Source organism: Clavelina lepadiformis, chromosome 1 (genome assembly GCF_947623445.1).
Source record: "Clavelina lepadiformis chromosome 1, kaClaLepa1.1, whole genome shotgun sequence".
Taxonomy (NCBI): Eukaryota; Metazoa; Chordata; class Ascidiacea; order Aplousobranchia; family Clavelinidae; genus Clavelina; species Clavelina lepadiformis.
The window spans coordinates 19,701,666-19,724,938 of record NC_135240.1 but is presented as its reverse complement, the minus strand read 5'-3'; the positions used below and the strand labels follow the sequence as shown (position 1 = coordinate 19,724,938).

The 23,273-nt window shown below is 33.3% G+C and overlaps 1 protein-coding gene across 6 annotated transcripts; it reads left to right on the top strand.

Moving 5' to 3' along the window:
• Nucleotides 1-1,349: 1,349 nt before the first annotated feature.
• On the top strand, nt 1,350-22,984 carry LOC143448291 (protein unc-13 homolog B-like). 6 transcript variants are annotated; one of them, XM_076948087.1, is made up of 41 exons: nt 1,353-1,916; nt 3,226-3,421; nt 3,526-3,555; nt 3,828-3,927; nt 4,175-4,292; nt 4,416-4,539; nt 4,652-4,728; nt 5,012-5,060; nt 5,191-5,294; nt 5,373-5,497; nt 7,417-7,499; nt 7,573-7,700; nt 8,312-8,379; nt 10,395-10,482; nt 12,233-12,388; nt 12,479-12,623; nt 12,706-12,826; nt 12,938-13,070; nt 13,160-13,278; nt 13,466-13,635; nt 13,730-13,845; nt 13,931-14,091; nt 14,182-14,332; nt 14,469-14,537; nt 14,751-14,840; nt 14,945-15,082; nt 15,182-15,303; nt 15,660-15,872; nt 16,100-16,196; nt 16,372-16,515; nt 16,630-16,785; nt 16,985-17,128; nt 17,263-17,366; nt 17,455-17,578; nt 18,050-18,106; nt 19,163-19,243; nt 19,324-19,471; nt 19,548-19,640; nt 19,720-19,879; nt 20,234-20,360; nt 21,761-22,984. In XM_076948087.1, exons 2-41 carry the CDS (start codon nt 3,400-3,402, stop codon nt 21,923-21,925), a joined length of 4,620 nt encoding a protein of 1,539 aa, XP_076804202.1. In that variant the 5' UTR covers nt 1,353-1,916; nt 3,226-3,399; the 3' UTR covers nt 21,926-22,984. The 6 variants fall into 6 exon arrangements, 5 of the variants coding, with proteins under 5 accessions (XP_076804202.1, XP_076804286.1, XP_076804363.1 ...); XM_076948171.1 differs by having other exon boundaries at nt 1,353-3,421; nt 5,012-5,048; XM_076948248.1 differs by having other exon boundaries at nt 1,353-3,421; nt 7,435-7,499.
• Nucleotides 22,985-23,273: the final 289 nt, after the last annotated feature.

Sequence of the window (23,273 nt, the reverse complement as noted above, 5' to 3'; positions counted from 1 at the left end):
TTTATAAATACTGTATGTATAGACAGAATTAAGCAACTGACAGCATAGTCACGCCGTTTGAGGAATAAGAACTCATACCATCGAGTCAGAAGGAAAACAAGTTACCATCTTCAATAGTACCTCGCTCATATTGCATAGGGCTACCATGTGTCCTCTTTTCTAAAGAAAAATGAATTGTCCTCCTAGCACTCCGAAAAATGCCCAAATGTCCTCCTTTTTTGCATTTTGCGCTTTCTTGCTTATATTTTCAGCAGAATTATATGTTTATGTGACTGTTCGGCTTGAGGCCTAAGTCAAGTCAAATGACTTTTCAGCGACAGCATGAGGTCTAATCATTTTTCTTATCATTATTTTAATATAGACAAACATAAAATCTAAATAAAGCTAAGCAATAATGCCAAAGAGGAACACGGGTTTTTCTGATGAACTGCGGCAGAAGTATCCTTGTTTCAGAAAAGGACATAATGATTTTGAAGCTGAATGCATTACTTGTGCATATGCGTATAATTATCCAAAAACATGTGATAATTTCTTTAAACGTAAAACTTTGTTTGCATTGTACTTGCTGGAGAAATTGTCCTCTTTTTTGGTGATGAAAATATGGTAGGCCTAATATTGTAACAATAACCACCAGAGAAGTCGGTCTTTATGGCAGAGATGTTTGTTGTGTAATACTTCATACAAGTAATACCTACTACAATGGAACTCATATTTGTCATACGTTTAAAGCTATTTTTCACAATTTTTCTTAACCTAACTTAAATGTTGTAACACAGTAACCTATACATAACCTAAATCTACCTTCTAATCTAAATCAATTCCAATAAAACCTTAAATGGTTAAAATCATCTTTTTGCATACCCATTCTCGTAACCTAACCGCCTATCTTTAAAAACATGTCGCGTGATATACATACAGTGAAATAGCCACTTCGCATATGTCGACGAGAAAAGTAATATTATTCGCCAATGACTGTGGGGAGCGGAAGTATGGTGCTAACCTCGTTGTAGAATTGTCAAACAGGAAGCACGCTTACAACAACCAACGAACGGGAAAAAAACGTGCAATATGTAAATTACAGGGGTGCTACAACAATAAAAGGTTGGCAAGGTGCTTCGTCATCAAGAAGAAAGGAGCAGGTCCAAGAGCAAGTTGGTTTTATAGCAAAGAGTAGGGTAGTAGGCTATCTGTCATTAAGAATAATAATGTAGTGGTTAAGCAGTTATTGCCATAGATAGGTGGCAAAAAACACAAAGTAACCGCTTAATTATAACGGAGTCGGCGGTTTTTATTACGTCACAATTAATAAACGATGTTTGATGAGCATGAGTACTGAGTAGCAGGTAATTGGATTTACGAGTGCTGTATGAATAGAATGTTTGATGCGCCGACAAGTAATAATTAAAACGTACCGTACTTAAGTGTATAACAAGAATATTTAATAATAAATAGGCCTAAGCTTGCTTACCGTTGGTGTATTTGTTCTGGTGAATGTGGACCTAAATGCTACTTAACTAAGTAGTAGCTGTATTGCTAACTGCTAGTCGCGCCGTACGGTAACTCAGTAGCGTAGGCCTAGTGGTTTGCATGCATTGTTTTGTAAGTACGCCATCCGAGTTCGATTCCTAGTTGCGCTTTCGTTCAAATACTCTTGAGCAAGACATGAACTACGCTGGATTTTGGTCAGTGGTCCTGATGAACAGTTTTAAATTCATGCAATATTAGGCTAGAAAAATCTAAATAAGATTGTGGGCACTCTTGTACTTTTGCTCTGCGAATATATCCTTTACGAGTTACTATCTGTGTGGCAAGATATTTTCAATTGTTTATACTTAACAATGGAAAATGTCGATCCACTTTGATTCTTTTTTTAATTACAAGCGATCTTTGCATTGGATTGTGAACATTTCCCTCAGGTGAGTTGCATATGAATTAAAATATAGATAGATAAATTAAAATAGATAAAAAAAATTGTGATCAGCGTCCAGACTGCAGAGTATGGCCGTTTTCAGCAAGATCTTAGACACCATATCGAACAAGTCCAGTGCGTAGGATTCAAATCACTGTAAAATAAGAACTAGGCAACATATTTTCAATACTTTTTTATCGCTAAACAGAATTCATATGCAACTCACCTGAGGGAAATCTTTACAATCCAATGCCCGAAACGTTTGTAATTTACAATAGAATCATAGTGGGTCAACAATGTCCATTGTTCAGTATAGGCGATCGGAGAAATCTTGCCACCCAAAAATAGGTGGTGGCAACTCGGAAAGGTCTTTTGAATTTGAAGGCGTGAATGAGATGGAGTTCTGAAGCATTAAAAAATTATGACAAAAAAATTTCTCAATATTCGATCCTGATATGGAAGAATAAAAGACTGAGCAGAATGACAAGCTCGATGACCAGAGCTCGAACTGTGAATCATCGCCAAATTAAAGGCAAGCAAAGACTTTTCTCAGTACGAAGATAAACATTGTGAAACCATATCATGCCAAAAACAAGAATACTTTACTATTACATGACTGTACTACCATCTGTGACATTCCTATGTTGAAAATAAGCATTACTTGCTACTTATTTCAACTGGAAAATAAGATAGTTTTCGCCAAGAAATTGTGCATGCAAAGATGCAAATTTTGGTATGATGGCTAAATTGCTTGCTACACTAAAGCCTTAATTCTTTGTTTGTTTATTTATTCTTAATTGGCAGTCGAACAAGCAGCTTTTGTTTGTTTATTCATTATAAATAGGTATGAAGATAAAAAAGTCTGACGTTCACGTTGATGAATCTTATGCATGCAGGTGCCACACTTTTGTTGTGGCTTACTATACTTGCCCTTCATTTAGAAGATAATCTAAAAATCTTTTAAAGAAAAGCTATTCCAGAATTTGGTGTCAATTTTTAAAATATTTCTGTAATTTATAAGCACTTTGTGTGGTGTTGTGCCATGCGGACAAAATGCCATTATATACAGTCTAGACTCTAGACTCTGGATGCATTACTGCCATGAGATGAGGAATCTCATTATTGCATGGTTTCAGTACGTTTAAACTTGACAGATACAATTTTCCAATCATATTATCATATGTCGTCATTTTGAAGAAGATGATATAAACAGTATTTGTTTTTTTTCATTTTGGGAATTGGCACCTGGTGCTGAAAGGTTAATCCGTTATAATTAGTAATTAGCGTTAATACGTTTTATTATGTTTTGTTTGCAGAATGATTGGTTAATATGCAACAAGGCACATATGGACATATATAACTAAATACTTCATTTCATGTTTTGTAACATTTGAAGCAAAAAGCAACTTCCCCATACCAACTTGCACTTAGAAAAGGGAGATATGTAGTTCACATCACATATATATCTGTTATATGCATCTTGAATCAAAATGTCTTTGCTTTGTGTGAGAGGTACGTTGTTGATTTGGCATTGATGTAGTTAGGTTGTATGATTTTTTTTTAATTGTTGTAAGAAATATAATATAACTCTGGTTTAATTTGTCATTTCTTTACAGTCAAAAAAGCAAAGCTTTCTGGAACCAGTGGTAGGTGATAATTTTAAGGATAAGTATTTGCATTGGTTAATTATTTTGTTAATAATTAATTAATGTGTATCCCTCACAGTTCGTAAGCCTACTTGTTGTATAGTTTTATATCAATTCTTGTAAGCTTTTAAAATTTACGCCATTATACGTACCTGGGGTGGAGCTTTTGGCAAAGAAATACGTGTTTTTTATGGATTTGCCAGCTCAGTTGATATATGTATTCCAAAGTGAAGCTCTCAAATTCTTTAAACAAGTTGATTGATGTTTATCAGATAAATTCAACACATACACGACACTAAAAGTCCAAAATGTAAAGAGCAGCACTGTTTATGTTAAAGGAAGTGAACCTGTGTGGGAACAAGATTACATGTTGTAAGTTGACTTCGGCTGACATGTTTTGGAAATTTTCTTTCTCTGAGTTTTTGTATCAACACATTTGTTTGTTTGTTTGTTTTTGTTCTGTGTGTGCATATTTATTGTCGAAATGTTTATGCTCACCTAGTCACCTAATATATACTTAGAACTTTTTGTTCATTTTCGATAGTAGATGATGGTCATAAACTTATGTGATACACTGAGCAGAGATCTTGTTATTGTTAATTTCACTATTTTTTTTCAGTGAGGTAAATCGAATGGATTTAGGCCTAACTATGGAAGTATGGAGTAAAGGTTTAATATGGGATACACTTCTTGGGACATCCTGGGTGCCACTCTCTGATGTTCTTTGCAGTAATGAGGTAATTTATTGTTGGAAGTTGAGACAAAAATAGCATTTAATGCAGAATGTGCAGATTTGTTTTATTTTTTAACACCATGTTGTTTGATATTTTTGTGAAATTGTTGTTTTTCATTATTGTCAGGAAGGGGATGGCAAGTGGTTTCAGCTGTATTCTAATGTGGATGTGAAAGATGGCATAGTTTGTGGAACACAAAATCCTACTTCACACATGATTTTATGTGATATACGCTTTGAATTACCTACTGGTAGTAATCCATCCTTTATTTGATTTCAATAAATCCCATTATTTTATTTTCTCTGCCCATTCAACAGCAAACTATTTATTCTAGTGGTGGTAAATGGTTTTGTTTGCTTTAGATTTATCAGAGCAAGAAGTGTTGGTGTTGCAACAGAAATTGGATAAGCTCAATGAACTGCACGATGAAAGTTGGATGGTATGTTACAAAATGATTAAATTCTAGTTAATATAGAATGCTTATTTGAGCAACAAATGTTTTAATATTTTTTAATTATCATATATTAAGTTGGTGTTGAACCTCTCAGTGAAACGTAAACAGGCAGTTTGTAGTGTGTGTGATTTTTATTAATGGCATCATTAAATAAAGTTAATCTACTGGTAACTAAGTAATTTTTTTTAAATACACAAATGTTCTTAAAAAAATATTAACTGTCTGACTAAAACTTGCTATTGGAGTAATTTGATAACCTATTTTTTAGATTGATCGACCGTTGAACTTATCTGAAAGAAGCCAAGGCAGTTCAATTTGTGATTATTGATTGCTCTTATATCAATATTATAGCCAATTATATTGAGCTAATATTTTAACTTGCCTAAATTTTATATGCTTAAATTTCATCAAGGCAAGAACGCTTTTGATTCTAACATGTTTTAATAGCAATTGACAGTGATTATCGAAGTGATGTCAGCGCTCCTGGATCTTATCACACTGCTCAGCATGTTAGTGTATCTGCTTTACAGAAGCTAAGTCACGCATATCAGGTGCATTTCTTTGCAATCTGTCGAAACCTTTCTGGTGTAAAACAGGCTAATATATTCATTCTTTGTTGTATATGGTAGGACCAAATACCTGCGGTTCGTAGTAATTCAATTGCATCAAACACGGATGAATCTTACAACCCTGATGTGGGGTCAGAAACTGAGTCACGTGTGTCTGGCGGTCACAATTCGATGGAAATTGGAAGGTAGGGTTTGTAGTTTAGGTTTGGATAGCCTACTAAAATATAAAGTTTTCCCTGTTGATAAATGTTGGTGATAGCAGTAGTATTTTTTACATTACTGCAAGTGTATGCTGTTTAGATATTTGAAACCTATAAATTTTTAATAACTTGTTTTGCACTTTTCTTTTTTGTTGGAATAAGTTGCTGCTGTATTTTTCCACTTGTTAATCCGAAATTTGTTTCTTCATATCGGATATAATATATTAATATTATGTCAACTTTGACAACTTAAAATTGTTTGAAAAAATGAGTTATATTTAGTTTTTCAGCGTTACTTTCTCTATTTAATCAATCAACTTGTATTTGTAATTACTAGGACTATAGTATCACGTCATTGAATGTGATACATTACTATCTGTCTTATAGAAAATACTTGATCACCTATTACTGTTTAGGTAAGACTATCACAATTATGTGCTGCTACTGTTGGTATTTTGTTAAAATTTTGGTTCTGCATCTTTTTTGGGAGCCAGGCATATTTTCATTGTGGCGCATACTATTGCACAACCTGATACATCAAATTATTATGATGTATGTTTTTGAATTTACTTGCGTTTATCAGATATATTTTGCTTTTTTTCCAAACAATTTGAATAATGTTCTCAGTGAGAATGGTATTTTAAATAATGATAGAAAGTCTGTGAAAGTACGATGATTAATTCAGCAATAATACAAAATCAAGCCACACATTTACTAAATTTGGACTTTCCTGTTTATGTTAAATTGTCTTATCTTTGTGTCGTTCACTTTATGCTTGCAAAAAGTTGTGTGAAATGTACTTTGGAAAATGGCGTTGCCAAAGCTTCACTACTTACTAATTTACACTTAATGTTTGGGTCACTGCAAGAAATATGTTGAGAAGCACTGCTCTAACTGAAAACTTAGGTTTGACCAACACAATGGTGTAAACTATATCACAACCTTAGCTCCCCTGCAGGAAGTCAGGTGTCTCAGTGAGGTCACCTTCAATAAAAAAATTCATTAAAGCATGATAAACAATAAATTATTTCCTCAGAAGTCGATTAACTGACCAGATTAACCAGCAGGTAAAAGGCAATTAGGTACTAACACAAACAGATAAAGGAACACCAAGCAGCATAACAAAGTATTAACACTAACGTTTTTGCTCTCAACTTCGTAGTGCGTTTTTAAATGAAGTTGTTCGTTTGACTAAATACTGAAAAGGACTTTTTGTCACCTACCAAAAAATGTGAAGAAAATACTGTAAAGCCATAATACCAGAAAATGTATATTTTTCAAAGTTTTTGGCGACTTCCAGTCACAGTAGTTGCGTAAATTAACTGAAAATGCGTGGATTTATTACTTACGCTCAGTTTAGTTATCCTACTGAATATATAATAATTTATAAAACCATGCTTAGAACATTCGTTTCGATTTTTGACAAAAAATCAACTTTGGTTGAAAATTTTTTAATGTAAAAAATTTTCCTGAGATGCGTTAAAACTTGTATAGAAACAAACACGATACATGGCCTCAAATGTGAAATAATAAAATGAAAGTGTACTGGTATATGTATATATAATAAGGAACGTAGTGTGACATGCTTTTAAATGGTATCTGGAAATAATCTTAACAGGTGAAACTAGTTTATGCACAAGTGGCATATAGAAAGGATAATAACATACAGTATAAAGTACATTGGTACAAGTAGCATAAAATATGCAGGGTGCGAAGTCTGTTATAGCTTCATGACTATCTCAAACCAGGAAAATGTTGAGAATTTCATGAGTCTTGTTTAAGATTGATTTTGTGTCCTTGGTTAATTAAGTTCACTTTGTCACTGATTGAAAATTTTCCATGAATAAAATGTAGAAATATCAGTTCTACAACTATCATCGAGTTATTTTCTTTGAAAATTTCAGTCTCTCTTTATTGCCCAGTGACACAGAAGCTGAACAACACTCACATGTTGGAAACTACATTGGTCAGCAACAAAATGGAATCGGTAAACAATTTTTTTGTAGGACATTTGCATTTAAAAACTACTTGATATTTTCAATTTTGTGGCAATCATTTAGGGATAACCTCATCAAATAAGGACAATGAACCTGAGATAAAACATGACAATTTTAAAGACAACACTGTTTCTCGTGGCAAATATCTGTGGGTTCACACTATCAACCGTGTTCGAGGTATTGGACCTGAGGTGGGTGTTGTAACTTTTTTAATAGAATTTACAATTGTTTTATTTTCACATCTTAAATAATAATAATGTAATAGTAAATACTCATGTTCTTCAAAAGGTATTCTCGATGGAAGGGATTGGTCTATTCAAATACTTGGCCAGGTTTTGGCACATTTATAATACTTGAACTGGCATTATGCGTAGTATTATTATATTAATTCTATCCACAACAACTGCCAGCTTAAAATCCATTTACACCAACAAACTGTGACAGCAAGTCATAAGATTGTGATATTTGCTGGAATTTTTGATTAATGTTTACCATCATCAGCCTGTGCAAATTTACCATTTTCAGTGGCGAATTTTTTTTTTACAAATGTAAGGTATTTGATAAAAACAATGTGATAAGAAAAAAATACTGTTTTTAAATAATTTTCCATAAATAGATGTGGTATTTTGTCGTAGCTACAAAATCTTCTAAGCTTTTCTTCCAGTTTGTCATAATATTTAAACCAATAACTTTCAAACATGTCCTTCAAACGTGTCCATCATATAAAATTTAGTTTCGATTACATTATTATCAAGGTTTATATACTCTTTTTGTAATTTTTATTCTGGGTTTGTTTCTTCAGGAAAATGCTGAAGAGGAATCCGGTAGTTACTCTTCAGCAAGCCGGAAATCATCAATGTACAATGTTGGGTAAGATTTGTATGTATGCTATCATTGCAAAATAGCACATATATATTGTTTAAAAGTTATTTTTGTAAGGTAAAGGTAATGACTACTTTTGGACATATTAAATTATCGTTGTCATTATTTAATAGAGACATGGTTATGATTAATGCTGTGGAAACGGAAACAGGTTTCCCTTTAAAAAGAAAATTTTACTCAAACAAACCACCGTGCTACATTTTTGGCATTGGATTACTAATTGATGGCATTTTACCTTTCACAATCATTGTTTTTGCTGCTGGTCTCCGTAAGCCGGTTAGTAAAATCGCCCTTAGTAAATCCAAAATCGGTTGACACTAAGATGGATACAAAGACGCTTAGTCTACTGGTGTAAAACAACAAATGAAATAAGCATAAATCATATAAAGTGTCCTGCGGAAAATAAACACTGTAGGTTTCTATATTGCTATTTTGATGTCACAATTTTTTTATGAGGAAACAAATTCCAGTACAAAATTTTGCTCTATGGGTTTACAAATAAGCAATTTTGGTTGCTGCGTTTGCTCAGTACTGTACGCTTAGGTATGCATCAAAAAACATGACAAAGGCCTGCACAACTCAAAATGGTACAAGGGCCGCAACAAGAAAAACTATTTTTCGCTGGCTGCATACTAATGTTGACCTAACACTCACCTATGACTATCACTAAACTATTATACGCTTACAGTCACTTCAACTATTATACGCATAGCTAAACTATGTGTATTGTGCAGAGACAATACAACAAAGCTTGGATTGTTTTTCGCTAATTATTACAGCAATAATGTGAGATCATTCAAAACACAAGCAAGTCCTAACTTATTTAAAATCAAAGTAATAAAGCGAAAGGTGTTATTACATTGTGGGCCGCATGTGGCCCGCGGACCAGATGTTGTGCAGGCCTGCATTACAATTACAAAATATTCTCAGCACCATAACTATGCACAATAACTTAAATCAGGGTTGCCCAAGACTGCGAGCATTAAGGGCCACATTAAGATTTGAGGAACACTTGGCAGGCTGCAAATGGGGAAACTCTAATATTAGCAAAGGACTTAGTTTACTGTTCTTATTGACTTAATGTTTTGCTCGATTACTATTAATGCACTTCTTGATACTTTCTACTTGTTTGCGACTATGCTTGCAACAAAGAGCAAAAATCATCAATTGTATGTATTGTACCACAATACTGTGACATTAGCTGTAAAAGGGCATTATAACCACATAATAATCACATTGACTTGCACTCCAATGATATGCAAATTATCTTGGGTTGTGGCAAAGGCAAACCCATTAAAACAAAAAGCAATTGTATTTTTACAAAGATTTTGCAATATGGTGTACCGGTACCAAAACTTTAGAAATATTCGCGAGGAGCTTAAATTCTGTCCAGGGTTTGCACTGCCCCGACTTAAATGTTATTTTTAATTCAATGATGTTAATTTTTATTTTAAAAAAATTAAAATTGTGCACAAGAATTTTTCCGTATTTTCGTATTCATTATGTTGTAACATAGTGGTTAATTGGAACAACTATTATACTTTTAAATTTGATCAGTGGCTGACTCGCTCACGTTACTTTATACGCGATGTTATATTTAATTGATAAGAAACTACAGTAATATGGGAATACAATGTTGGGACGGAAACACGGCTTAATTTTAAATTACTAAGGATTGCTATGCTGCCCTGAGGATGGCGGGCCGTCCAGTTCATGACATCATTGTTAAAAATTAACTACATTTATCTGTGGTCTTCAACATATTTGAAATTCTTAAACAAAAAAGGTGTAAGTAAGGGTGATGAATGAAACCTTTGCGAACCAGCACAAAATGCATAGTAACCTGATTTTGGGTTACCACTCAGATCTTGAGAAAAGCCTATTAATTTATAGCAATGAAGCCTTAAGAATGCTGTTATTTGAGCTATTAAATTGACATAAATATAATTCAATTAATAGATATGTTTATTCAGTATGTTCTATTTTTCATATTATCTTTGCAGAGCTAACACAACACTGATCTCAGGCGTTGATATTACACCAGAAATGAAATTTTCAAGGAAAAAATCTCTTCCACTTGTTAGAGATATTGTAAGTATATTTATATAAGTTTCATACAGTACGTATGCATCATGTAAATATACATCATCAAATATCAAAGCATCTAGATTTATGTTTTTGTACAGCTCTTAATAGAAGGAATGGGCTATTATAAATATCATCTTATGCAAGTTCAGAAATATTGCTTATTAAATTTGTGGTTTTATGACCATGATTAAACTACTACAAAACAGGTTTAGTTATACCAAGCTATAAATATCCCGATTAACAGCTAACTTATTTTTGTTATTTAGTTGTTCTAAGAATCTAAGGCATTTATAACTTGTGGAAATCTGAGTGATATGTAAGTTGATACTCCACATTGATAGCATTTTGCTAAATAAAGTCAAGAGTTTCTTTTGGGCACATTCCTTCTTTTGTAAAATTCATATTTTAACTTCAAAATTTAGTTTTGCAGACATGTTTTGTTGTGGCTGATACCATTATATACAGTGGTTGAAATATTATACATACCTCTTGACTGTTAATATGTTTTGTTTTCCACCCTTTTGAATGCAGGCATTGGTAAGTGTTGTTTTCAGCTTCTTAGGAATGGTGCCTGGGAAATGGCATTAATATTGTGTTGCAAATAACATCTTGAATGTTTTGTTTTTAGTACAATACAATATGTTTCATCTAGATAAAAGCTTCTTAACAATACATTCTACTTTCTCTGTGAAAGCTGCTTTTGCATGCCACAAGTGTGTCCATAATAACATTATTGTCCGATTCTTGTGAATGAGTGGACAATATTTTCTATAAAGCTTTCATGCCAATAAAAGTGATGCAGCTGCATCTGGAAGTTTAATTTTTATTGGGAAAATATTTGGACATGTATTTCTACCAAAAGTAAAATCATTCCATCTTCATTGAATAGAGATACTTAGATTTATGGTTGTCATATGTTGTACAAATTCATGCATCATATTTGAAATCATAATTGAAAAGTTTGAAATAACACAATGTACCTATAAGGGTGAGCTTAAATCATAGTATTCTGGTTGTTAATGGTTACAGGCAAACAAACTAAATTGTAAGAAATGAAAGCAAATTTTCAGGACACTGCGTTGTGTTTCAAGCCAAGGATAAAGGAATTCAAACTTGATTTAAATCAGATACCGTAGTTGCTTACTGTCTGTGCCATAAGAATCTCTCAGTAAAAAACTTTTCACAGGCTCTCTATATTTCTTTCTTAAACAATCAGCAGGAAGCATTATATAGAGAAGAATTGATTAAACGTGTAATTAGATTGATAGGAGGAAGTGGCTATACTAAAAGTCTAAAGTACAGTTAGTGAGTAACTTCTACAAAGGTGCAGTTCACATGTAATGCTAACTTTTCAGAGTAGAGCAAAGGTTATGTCTAAGCATATAGATACTAGTGAAAATGGTGCAAAAAAACTACATCGCAGGGGTTGCCAAAGAATCAAGATTCATGCAATGAAATATGACAGTCAAGTATGTATTCAAAGCTTAGTGTTACAGTGTTACAAATCAATGGCTGTTCTGAAATTCCAATTTTGAATTAATTGTTTTCTTTTGCCTACTCTTTAGTATGTGCTTTGGTCTGGTTCTTGCTAATATTTGGGAAAGTTTTTATAATCACTAAAGTTTCTTCTTCTGCTGCTGTTGATTAACAAGTTTTCATTGTCAATAAATGCATTCATGCTGAAATATGTGATATATGACACTTTTCTGCATAAAACATGTGACTTTTGCATAAGAAAGATTTTTATATCCAGTCAATTGCTGTGATGAAACGACAGTCTGGCATTACTTCAGCCTTAGTTACATCAAGAGCATCATTGACTGATGAGGATCTTAAAATGCATGTTTACAAGAAGGCTCTTCAAGCTCTCATTTATCCCATATCATGTACCACACCTCATAAGTTTTCAGTAAGTATAGCTGCTAATTCTTGCATCGTAGGACACAGTTATACTAAGGTTGAATTCATGATTTGACTTGACAATTTAATTAAAATTCAGGTTTGGTCTGCTACCACACCCACCTATTGTTATGAATGCGAAGGTCTACTATGGGGAATTGCAAGACAAGGCCTACGATGCACTGAATGTGGTGTGAAGTGTCATGAAAAGTGTAGAGACTTGCTGAATGCAGATTGCTTGCAAAGTTAGTAAACTTCTGATTAATCCAGGCATGACATGTTACTTCAGACTCAGTTTTGTTATTGAACTTAAATGCCTAATTTTAGGAGCTGCTGAAAAAAGTTCAAAGCATGGCGCTGCAGATAAAACTCAACACATCATCTCGGCTATGAGAGACCGAATGATGATTCGAGAAAGAAATTATCCTGAACACTTTCAGCTGATTCGGTAAAGATAGTTGAATGTTTTGTGTTTGATATGTACAAACGTTAAAATTCTAATTTTTCATACTGTACAGTATACATTAATGACATATTAAGGCAATATAATTTATTTTAGATCTGTGTTTAACATTTCCAATGAAAAAGATCATATCAAACTTATGGAAACAGCTAAGCAGTCTGTCTTGGACGGCACTTCAAAATGGTCTGCGAAGTTATCAATAACTGTTATAAGTGCACAAGGCTTACAGGTTTGACATACTGATAGTTGGCATGTCAATTCATTGCTGATGTGATGGTTTTAAGCAAATTGTTTTGTTTAAAATCACTTGTTATTCAGGCAAAGGATAAAACTGGTTCTAGTGACCCATATGTGACTGTGCAAGTGGGAAAAGCAAGAAAACGCACGAAGACAGTTTTTGGTGATTTAAATCCTGTTTGGAATGAAAAATTTAATTTGTGAGCTGCCATAATAATAAATGTGCAAATTTTATCTTAAAGCATATTCCAATCTACATTTACCTGTCTGGACATTGATAATAATAGACTGTATTTGATTGGTAACGATAATTTGATGTCTGTGTTAATTAATTTCCATAGACGATAAGTAATAACTAATAACAGATTGGATGAACTAAATTTGCAGTGATTGTCACAATTCCACCGATCGCATCAAAGTTCGTGTGTGGGATGAGGATGATGACATCAAGTCCAAAGTGAAGCAACAGTTCAAAAGAGAATCAGATGATTTTCTTGGCCAGACCATTATTGAAGTGAGAACACTTTCTGGGGAAATGGATGTTTGGTATAACTTAGGTATAACATGTTTTTTAATTAATACAACAACAAATGACTAGATAAACTTAACCAACAAAAAATGTGATTATATTTCCAATTTTTTTTTTTTTAGAGAAGCGTACAGATAGAAGTGCAGTATCTGGAGCTATTAGATTACATATAAATATGGAAATTAAAGGAGAGGAAAAGGTTGCACCATATCACTTGCAGTATACGTGTTTGCATGAGGTAATTTTGGTAGCTTTCATGATTGTTTGTTAAGGCTTGATCCAGTCCCAAGTTAAAAAAATCTTGTTTTGCCGTGTTTTGTTAGAATCTCTTTCACTATATATGCAAAATGAATAATGATATGGTTAAAATCCCTCATGCCACTGGGGAGGAATCTTGGAAACTTTACTTTGATGGTTTTGCTCAAGAATGTGTCGATGAATTTGCAATGCGATATGGAGTTGAATCCATATACCAAGCAATGACGTAAGATGTGTCTGCCTTTTTGTGGATGAAATTTTTGAAGGAACTTTAAGCATCACTTTTTCTAACCAAACGATATTTTGTTATTATTAGGCATTTCTCCTGCTTGTCATCAAAATATAAATGTCCAGGAGCTCCTGCAGTGATGAGTGCTCTTCTTGCTAATATCAATGCATACTATGCTCGCACGTCTGCATCTACTCATGTGTCTGCAAGCAATAGATTTGCAGCTTCAAACTTTGGGGTAAATTATCAAATGAAATATTTCATGCGTTCTTTTTTTCATATCACAATTGAATCATGTACTTGTATGTTTGTGTGATATGCTAATACTGGAAAACTTTATGCTTTTGCAATCATGAAATTATTTTTTAATACAGACTGAGAGATTCGTTAAACTTCTTGATCAGCTTCATAATTCATTGCGAATTGATCTTTCTATGTACAGGGTAAGCCTATGCGTATTAGTGGCTGTGGAGTAGTTATATTTTTCAATGTTTATTACAACATTTTATGGAATGGTTTACTTTGGCCAAGCACATTAGATTAAATTTTTAAAAGAGACTTAACAACACTTTTAAATTTTTTTCTGCATTTTTTTACTTAGTGATTTGGCTTTTGCGCTAACATTAGTAAGTTTCAATGAAACTCTACATTTCTAGAAACATTTTCCAGCTTCAAACCAGGAAAAGTTAATAGATTTAAAATCAACAGTGGATTTGTTAACCAGTATCACTTTCTTCAGAATGAAGGTGAGAAAATAAGAAATTATTATGCTCAGCCTGCAAGTAATGGCAAGAAATGTCATATGTATGTGTTTATATGTAAAGATTAATCAGATATTTTAAATTTAAAGGTTCAAGAGCTGCAAAGTCCACCACGAGCAAGCGAGGTGGTAAAGGGATGCTGTAAGGCTTGTGTAAATTCAACTTACATTTACATCTTTAGCGACTGCTCAGAAATTTACTCAAGAGAATACCAAACAACTAAATCTGTATGTATAGTGTTTTCCTTGTAGTTTCATGTGATTTAGATCAATGTGTGTCATCTTCCTAACAAAATGAAACCTGTTTTTTGGTGTTTTTGGTTACAGAATGAAGAACCAGAAGAAGCTGGTCCTTGCATTGACAGCCTTGATTTCTGGCCGAAGCTCATCACTCTTATGGTGTCAATTATAGAAGAGGACAAAAACACTTATTCTAATGTGTTGAATCAGTGAGTTGATTTTTTGAGTGTAATATTTACCTGGCAAAGCAACTTGTTATAATTACCAGTTAACAAGATATTGTTAATTTATCCTTAAAGTAGCTTAATGCTTGTAATAATTTAGCCTAATAGCTGAAGTAAATATATTAAATAGTAAAACGTGTGCTACTGTGCTTTTTAATAATAATAATAAACGATATCAGCATGTGCTTTGCCTTTCTAACTTCTATTCAATAGAAAGTGAAGGAATTGTTTGTTTAAAACATTTTTTAAGTTGGTGTGGTGATGATAGTATGCCATTTTTGTGCATAGTTATTGTTCAGCTTTCAGCAACAACTGTTTTATTAAGGCTACTATGCTTACAGATTTCCAAATGAGTTGAATGTGGGACAGGTCAGCGCTGGTGAAATGTGGAAATTGTTTTCGGATGACTTAGGCAATTCTCTGCTGGAACATGCACAATATAAGTTGTGCAATACTATACAATACCTCAATCTTCAGTTCAAGGTCAAATGGCTTTACAACGAATACATTGTAGCATTGGATGCTTTTCAAAATGTTGTCCCAGAATATCCCAGGTACTTTATTAAATAATTTATTTTTCTTTGACATATCTATATATATATACTACGTATGGTAATCAAAGGATCAAATTAAAAGTACAGAAAGGTTTAAAAATAGATCCCTAAATAATTCTTATAATTGAATTGAAAATTAAAATAATAAGATATCACCTTACCGTGTAGATAAAACCTACTTCAATATAATCAATAATGCAGGGTTTGTTTTTGATGATATGTTTTAGCTGGTTTGAACCATTTACTTTGGATTGGCTTAATGAGCATGAAAGCCAGGCTCTTCTCTACCTCAAAGGAGCATATGAAAGAGATAAACGCGATGGAGTGAGTCATCAGTATTGATCAGTTATTTATTGTATTTTTGTCATCTTTTTGCATATATATAAAATATACAATAAAAGTACTGTGGTTATTTCCTGCGCCATTTGTTGTTATTTTCTGTTTTTATTCGTTTTTTAAACTTTATTTGCTACTTACAATTTGTGGTTTTCTGTCTTAGTTTCAACAAAGCTCTGAGCATGCTCTGTTCTCCTGTTCAATTGTTGACATATTTACACAACTTAATGAAGGCTTTGAAATCATCCATAAGTTAGATTGTCCTGATCCAGATATACTCTGCCGGTACATGACAAGGTTTGCCAAGGTGAGTTGCTTTCTTAACAGTTAGCTTTTAATACTTAATTTTTTGCGTGAATGCTGTAGTTACTAACTATAAATGTTTTAATATCTATAATTGTTTAATATCTGTTAATTGCAGACTTTAGGCAAAGTGGTCAGCCAATATTCTGAAATTGTTATCGACGATTTTCCAAGGCTCTGTTCCACAGAGAAGGTGGCCTGCATTTTAATGAACAACATCCAACAACTTCGTGTGCAGCTGGAGAAGATGTTTCAGGCAATGGGTGGAAAACAAGTAAGTATTCAAATAGAAAAAGTAGCAAGACCTTAATGTTGTGTATTATATACTTAATTTGATTTTCAAGATACAAAGTTTTACTTCGCTTAGTACTGGTATGTACGATTGTACATGCAGTGCAATAATAATTTCATTAATTACGTAAATGTTTCTCATTGAATCTCCATAATAAGTTCAGTACAATGATGTGTTCCAGCTGAATCTTGAAGCCACTAATATTCTAGATCAGAGTCAAAAAAATCTGATTGAATGTCTGAAACAATTAAGCCAGATGTTTGGAGAAAGTTTTACTACTCATGTAGAAACGAGTATTAAGAATCTTGGAGGACTGCTTTATGAAGTATGTAACTATATCATGCTCACTATCTATTTTGAGCCTCTTTGCGCTTGGTTTCATTGATTGGATTTTCAATTAGTTTGACAAATTATGCCATGAAAGTTACAAAACGGAATATTTACCCATTTATTTCTTAGATAAAAGGCTCTGGAAATATCCCAGCTGCCCAGAAAGATCGTGAAAATGTTGCTCATGAGGCTGACAACATTATACGTCCGCTTATGGATTTATTAAGTGAAAGGTTTTGACTCCTTCTATTGGATAGGTGTTTCATAGAATTTGGTATCAGTAAAGGCAAGGTGGTAATATTTATTCACATCTTTTTGCAGATTGAAGTTGTATAGCACAACATGTGAGAAAAAAATCTTTAAAGAGGTTCTCAAAGAGCTCTGGAAATTGGTTATCAAAACACTTGAAAAAATAGTTGTTCTTCCACCTTTAAATGACATGAGGGTAAATATACTGTTATTAAAAACAAATATTGATTTGAAGTTACCTCATATGCACACGCCGTGTTTTTCCAAAAATACGACCTTCTCCAAATAACTTGTAGTCATTTCATTGAACTTCTCTAGGAATATAAGCTATACCAAAAAATAGCCTACTCAAAACGGTTGGTACATAACAAGTATCAATGCAACAATTGGTGTCTTTCAGCTTTTTTCCCCTAAGCTAAAGTACAAAGTTTGTTTGTGTAAATTAGGGATAAGAATAGGGCTGTTTTGAAATTAATCATGTTTACAAAAAGAATTGAACTATAACTGAAAACCTTTCACCAAAATCAGCCCCAGGAATTTGAAGCTTTGGCCAAAATGATATAAATGGGGGTTTTATTTTAGGATAAACAATTAAACATTGATGATCGTATCTACTTTTTAGGCATATTTGTAATATTCAATTTATTTCTTCTCCATTGACATCAAGGGCTCACACTTGTTGCTCACTGCAGCAAAAGAACTTAGTCAGTTTTCTAAGTTTAAGGTAAATTGTTTTGATTATGTTGTGAATGTGTTTACTCTTAACACTAAATATGCCTTGCATTATTAACAAGGGTGAACTTTGTTTTTTTTTCTCACTGATTACTAAAGGCGGTATAACAAATCTCAATTTAGAATCTGAGTTTTTTTCTTCATTTTGGGACTTGAAATAAAATAATTGCCTTTCACTTTGGCTCTTTGCAAAGGATGTGCTGTGCAGTGGGTAATAGAATATTTTTGATTCTCACTTAGTCACTTCTTGCATTACCATTATTTCACAGATACAGGTCACCTGTAACAATTAGAATACCATATTCTAATATGGCCATTTTAGAGTTAGAGTCAAAATTTGCAAAACAAAATAATGTGAAAACGCTTAAGGTTTCAAATTAAAAAAGCATTCAAATGTACCCATCCTTATCCATAACCATTGACCAGCTTTTCATAACTCAATCCAGCGCATGTAATCATCGTACATTTAACTTACCCTGGTGTTTTTCATACATCCAAAGTCTTTGATTAATATTTTTTTTCCTGAAAATATACATATGCTTACAAAAGTTAGTGTTCAGTTAGTGTTTCTCAGAAAAGTGGAAACCTTAGACTAAATTTATGAAACGTGGTGATATGTTAATGTAAGGTGTTAATGTGCTTGAGAGTATTTCGAACAGTGATTGCAAGCTTTGATATTTTTGTTGTAGCATGCTGATTGTTTATTTTACAATTTTTTTGTGCCAGGTGTTATTTGGTTCAGTTATATTTGCAACATTTGTAGTAAAAGTGTTGTCAGTTTCTAACATATATCGTATATACTACATCTTAGTGAAAATTCATTTATTTATTGACAATTCATTAGAAAAAGCTTTCGTGCAATCATCTGTGAAAAAGTTTTCTTCCTTTCTAATTACATTTATTTAATTTTTCATTAGAAAATTTAAAAATGGTTTTTGTTTTACACCAGAATTTCCAGGTTAAATGTTTGCATCTATACATATTGTCTGTGGCCAATCACCTCAAGTATTTGCTTAAAAATAAATAAATTTTCTTGAATTATTTCCAGGACATGAACCGAAATGACATGACACAGAGTCTGTCTCCAAAACAGTGCACAGTTTTAAATGCTGCATTGGATTCCATAAAGGTGAAATTAATTTACACCCTTACTCCACAACCAATTTTTACACTAGCATTAACATATGCGTTGTACTTGTGAATTTGCAGTTTTATTTTCATGCTGGTGGTAAGGGTTTGACGAAAAAACACCTGGACAATGATGACGATTTGCAATCACTTAAATATGCTCTTTCACTTTACACTCAAACCACTGATGCACTGATCAAGACTTTCATTACAACTCAAGTTCAGCAAAGTTAGATGCTTGGTTTTAATGAATATGGTAGTTTTTGCTGACAGTTCCTGATAATTATCATTGAATTTTTCTGCAGATAATTCCAGTGTCCAACCTCTTGGCAGAGTATCAGTTCAGGTCGACGTATTAACACATCCCGGGACAGGAGAGCATAAAGTTACTGTTAAAGGTGGAATTCAGTTTCTTGTCAGATCGAAATACTATAAAATTTAAGTTTTTGAATTTTTAAACCTGTTATATGGGTTTAGTTGTTTTGGCAAGCGATCTAAAGTGGATTACAACTGGAATGTTTCGTCCTTTCGTTGAAGTTGTCATGGTCGGGCCACATATGAACGGTAGAAAAAGAAAGTGTTCCACAAAAAGCAAGAATAACAACTGGTCCCCTAACTATAATGAAACGTTCATTTTGTAAGTGCACAGTTGGTTTAATGAAAAATTTAGTAAGCGACTTAGCTGTTAAAAAAAGCTAATGATAAATATTGATTTTATAAAACGACAAAGCATTACCCCAGAACACTTGCAACTTGCGAGCTAAGTTTTATTGCCTTTTGACGGCTATATTTGATGCTAATGAGATTAGATAACAACTGTAGCAAATTGGCGAGCATTATATTGAATTATTGTAGGCAGAAAATATTTTTTTCGAATATTGTTTTATTTGTAAGAGACGATACTAAGAGTAAAAGTATTGAGCAATATTTGGCAGCATGTTGCATTTCTTGTTTTTAGCCGACAAATCTCGGTTATGCCATTTTATTTCAGCAACTTAAGCAATGAAGATGCCATCTCATCGTATGAGCTGCATTTCTGCGTGAAAGATTACTGCTTTGCGCGTGAAGACCACGTTATTGGGGTTGCCGTCATGCAGCTGGAAAGCATGGCTACGGAGGTAATCCAATGTTCTTTTGCTCTCGTTTTTTCCGAAATGTACGTTATGCAACAAGATTATAATTTTTTAGTGTAAGCGGTTAACTCTGTTCGGGGTCTTACAATAAGACTTGGCTGTCACTATTTCACCAAAAAATTGTACTTTCGAAATTATTTTTTTGCGGTTACTTAATAACCTAACTTCAATATTATAACATAGCAACCTAAACCTAACAGTAGTCTTCCGTCTCATCCTCATCCTAACCTAACCGCTTGCCCTAAACAACGGCGGTGATCTATTTCCATGAAATATTCAATTTTTAGGACTTCCAACATTTGCAAAAGTACACTGCTCGCTTATTACACGCTGTATAAGACATATGTTGTCAGGTGTACAAAGCGTTTGTTACGTGCATAACGTTCGAATTACATGTTACTCGCTCTGTAACACAAACAGGTTCTTTTGGTATTTGATAGTTCGTAATTAGAATACTGCGGTCGTGTCTACTTGGGGTAAAATTGATGATGATCAATCTTTTTGTACGTTGACGCAGAAGCCGTTTTGCAATCTAGTTGCTAATGTTGTTGGATGTATATTCTACGAAGATCGAATACAACAGCCAAGACAGTAGAAAACGTTTTACCCAACAGATTGATTAAACAAAAAATGTTTTCTACTGTCTTGGATGTTGTTTTCGTTCCACGCATGAGTCGCAACTCTCAAAACTTTTTTCCTGTTGATTACAGTATATATTGTTTTTACTGGCTATATTTTTTTAGAGTATTTATCTATTACTTTTAATGTTAGAAGGTTGGTTGCCTACCGCTTTCAATTTTTTTTCGGTAACCCTGTATGAAGCTACCACTTACGGTCGTGTAAGACCATCGTGGGAGATTGGGCTCATGAATGATGTAAAAACCTTTGGTGTCAGTTTCGTGAAGTTCTAGAAATGTGTTTTTCTCAATTGTTTAAATCAGTTAAAAGTTTATACTTAACCAAGCATTGATTGCCAAGATTTGCCACTCGTCACGTTCATCAAGCTTTTTAATATTCTTACACGGAAGAATAAACGGACGACGGGGCGTTTGGCTTGTAGCTTGTAGCTTGTAGCCTTTGCGCATGTCATTAAAAGTCATTTTTGACGATTGTATTTATTTTACATTGGATTGACATTTCAAAAGAGTATTTTAGTTGTTAAATACGGATCTAAAACAATAAAACGTTCCTGCTAGCATCAGCAAATCATACCGATCTTATTATACAGCCTTCATAAAATTAGTTGTATCTTTGCATTGATTTGTTTTATACCCAGGTACTTAGTTTAAAGTAATCTTATATTTTCAACTAAAATCCTCTTGCTTTGTCACATTTTCCCGTTCATTAATTGTTTGTGAGCAATTTCTTTATCGTATTTTTTTCAGAGGTCGTGTACGTGTTGGTGCTGGCTCAGAGAAAACATACACCTCGATCAAACAGGTTGGACAATTTTAAGAATTTTGTCACAGCGCGGCGGCGATGAAGTAGCGCGGGAGTTTGTGCAGCTCAAGTCCAGTACCAGGTCAACAGAAGAAAAACCACCGCCGTGAAATTAACGTATTTTTTCCTTTTTAAGCTTAACTTTTAGAAATAGGTGCTTTGGGTTTCTTTTCGCTTTGCGTTTATCCGAATACCATTATAGTGCCAGCAGTATAGTTACATTCTTCATTTTTGTCGAGATAAGTGATTAAAGTTTCCGCTTGAAAATAACTTGTTTTGTTTTTTTCCAGATTTTTTTTTATGTGGTTACAAGTGCAAGTTTTGTGTAAAGTATTGTTCGAACTTCTGTGCAATTTTCTGCTGTATTATATCTAACTTTTTACTTTTTCCAATACTTTTGTTTTAACATTTGCGTTTAACCACGGTAAGATTTAACTATTTCTGCTATCCCTTTAAATTTATTTTGCACAGCATTGCATGAAAAGTCATTGGATAAAAATGATAATCTAATTACGTGTAGGGTAGAACGCTTTGTGTGGTTCAGTCAAGTGAGACAAAACAAGTATTAAGGAAAAATTGATGATCACTTCTTAAAAATCAAAATTACTACACTTAATTAGAGTTCAGTAGTTGTAATAACGCTTAGGTAGGTTTAGCTTGGATGGTGGACTTTGGTTCATTTTACCATAAACCGTAAGTAAACGTTATGGTCTAGGTTTAACTCAGTATGTACTGTATGTTTCTAAACTACATTAGTAAAGTAAGCGTTTATGAATTGCATGATTTTTAAGATTACCCATTCAGAAGTACCCATTTCCATGTCGCTTGGCCGAATTACACATTGCTTTCTAGGATGTACGCAACAGTTTTCGGCTTCGTCCACTATGACCTTCTATAGCTTTGTGCAGTGGGTTACTAACGTTGTGTTAACGCAGTATTTGTATAACATGTTTGATGATCTTTGACAATAAATTTGCACGGATTTTTCGTTTTTTTTATTTTAATGTGTGGCGTCGAAGAAATATTCATGGAACTCCGTTTTCGGAAAGCTACATTACTGTATAATCCTAGGTAAGCCTTGCACTGTATTTCGTTATCTTTATTTATAGGAGGGCTGTCCGACAACTTGGTGTGCTGTGTGTGTTATGTAATAAAAAGGAAGCTCTTCACTTTTGCAGATGCGGGAGTAGATTCGCGTTACATTACATAAAATCTAATACCAGTCCATTTTCCGCAGCTATATTTGTATTCTCTTATTTGAAATGTCGAATCTGTCATAAATCTTTAACATTGACCTAAATTTCTTAAAGGGGCACGTGCGTTCAGATTTACTGAATCAATATCAACATTGTGATCACGTTTGTATACAGCTGGGTTCACCAACACTGTAATGCGTTTTTATTATTTTGGAAATACGCTTCATTTACACAATCTTGCAAAAATGGGATCGATTAATTA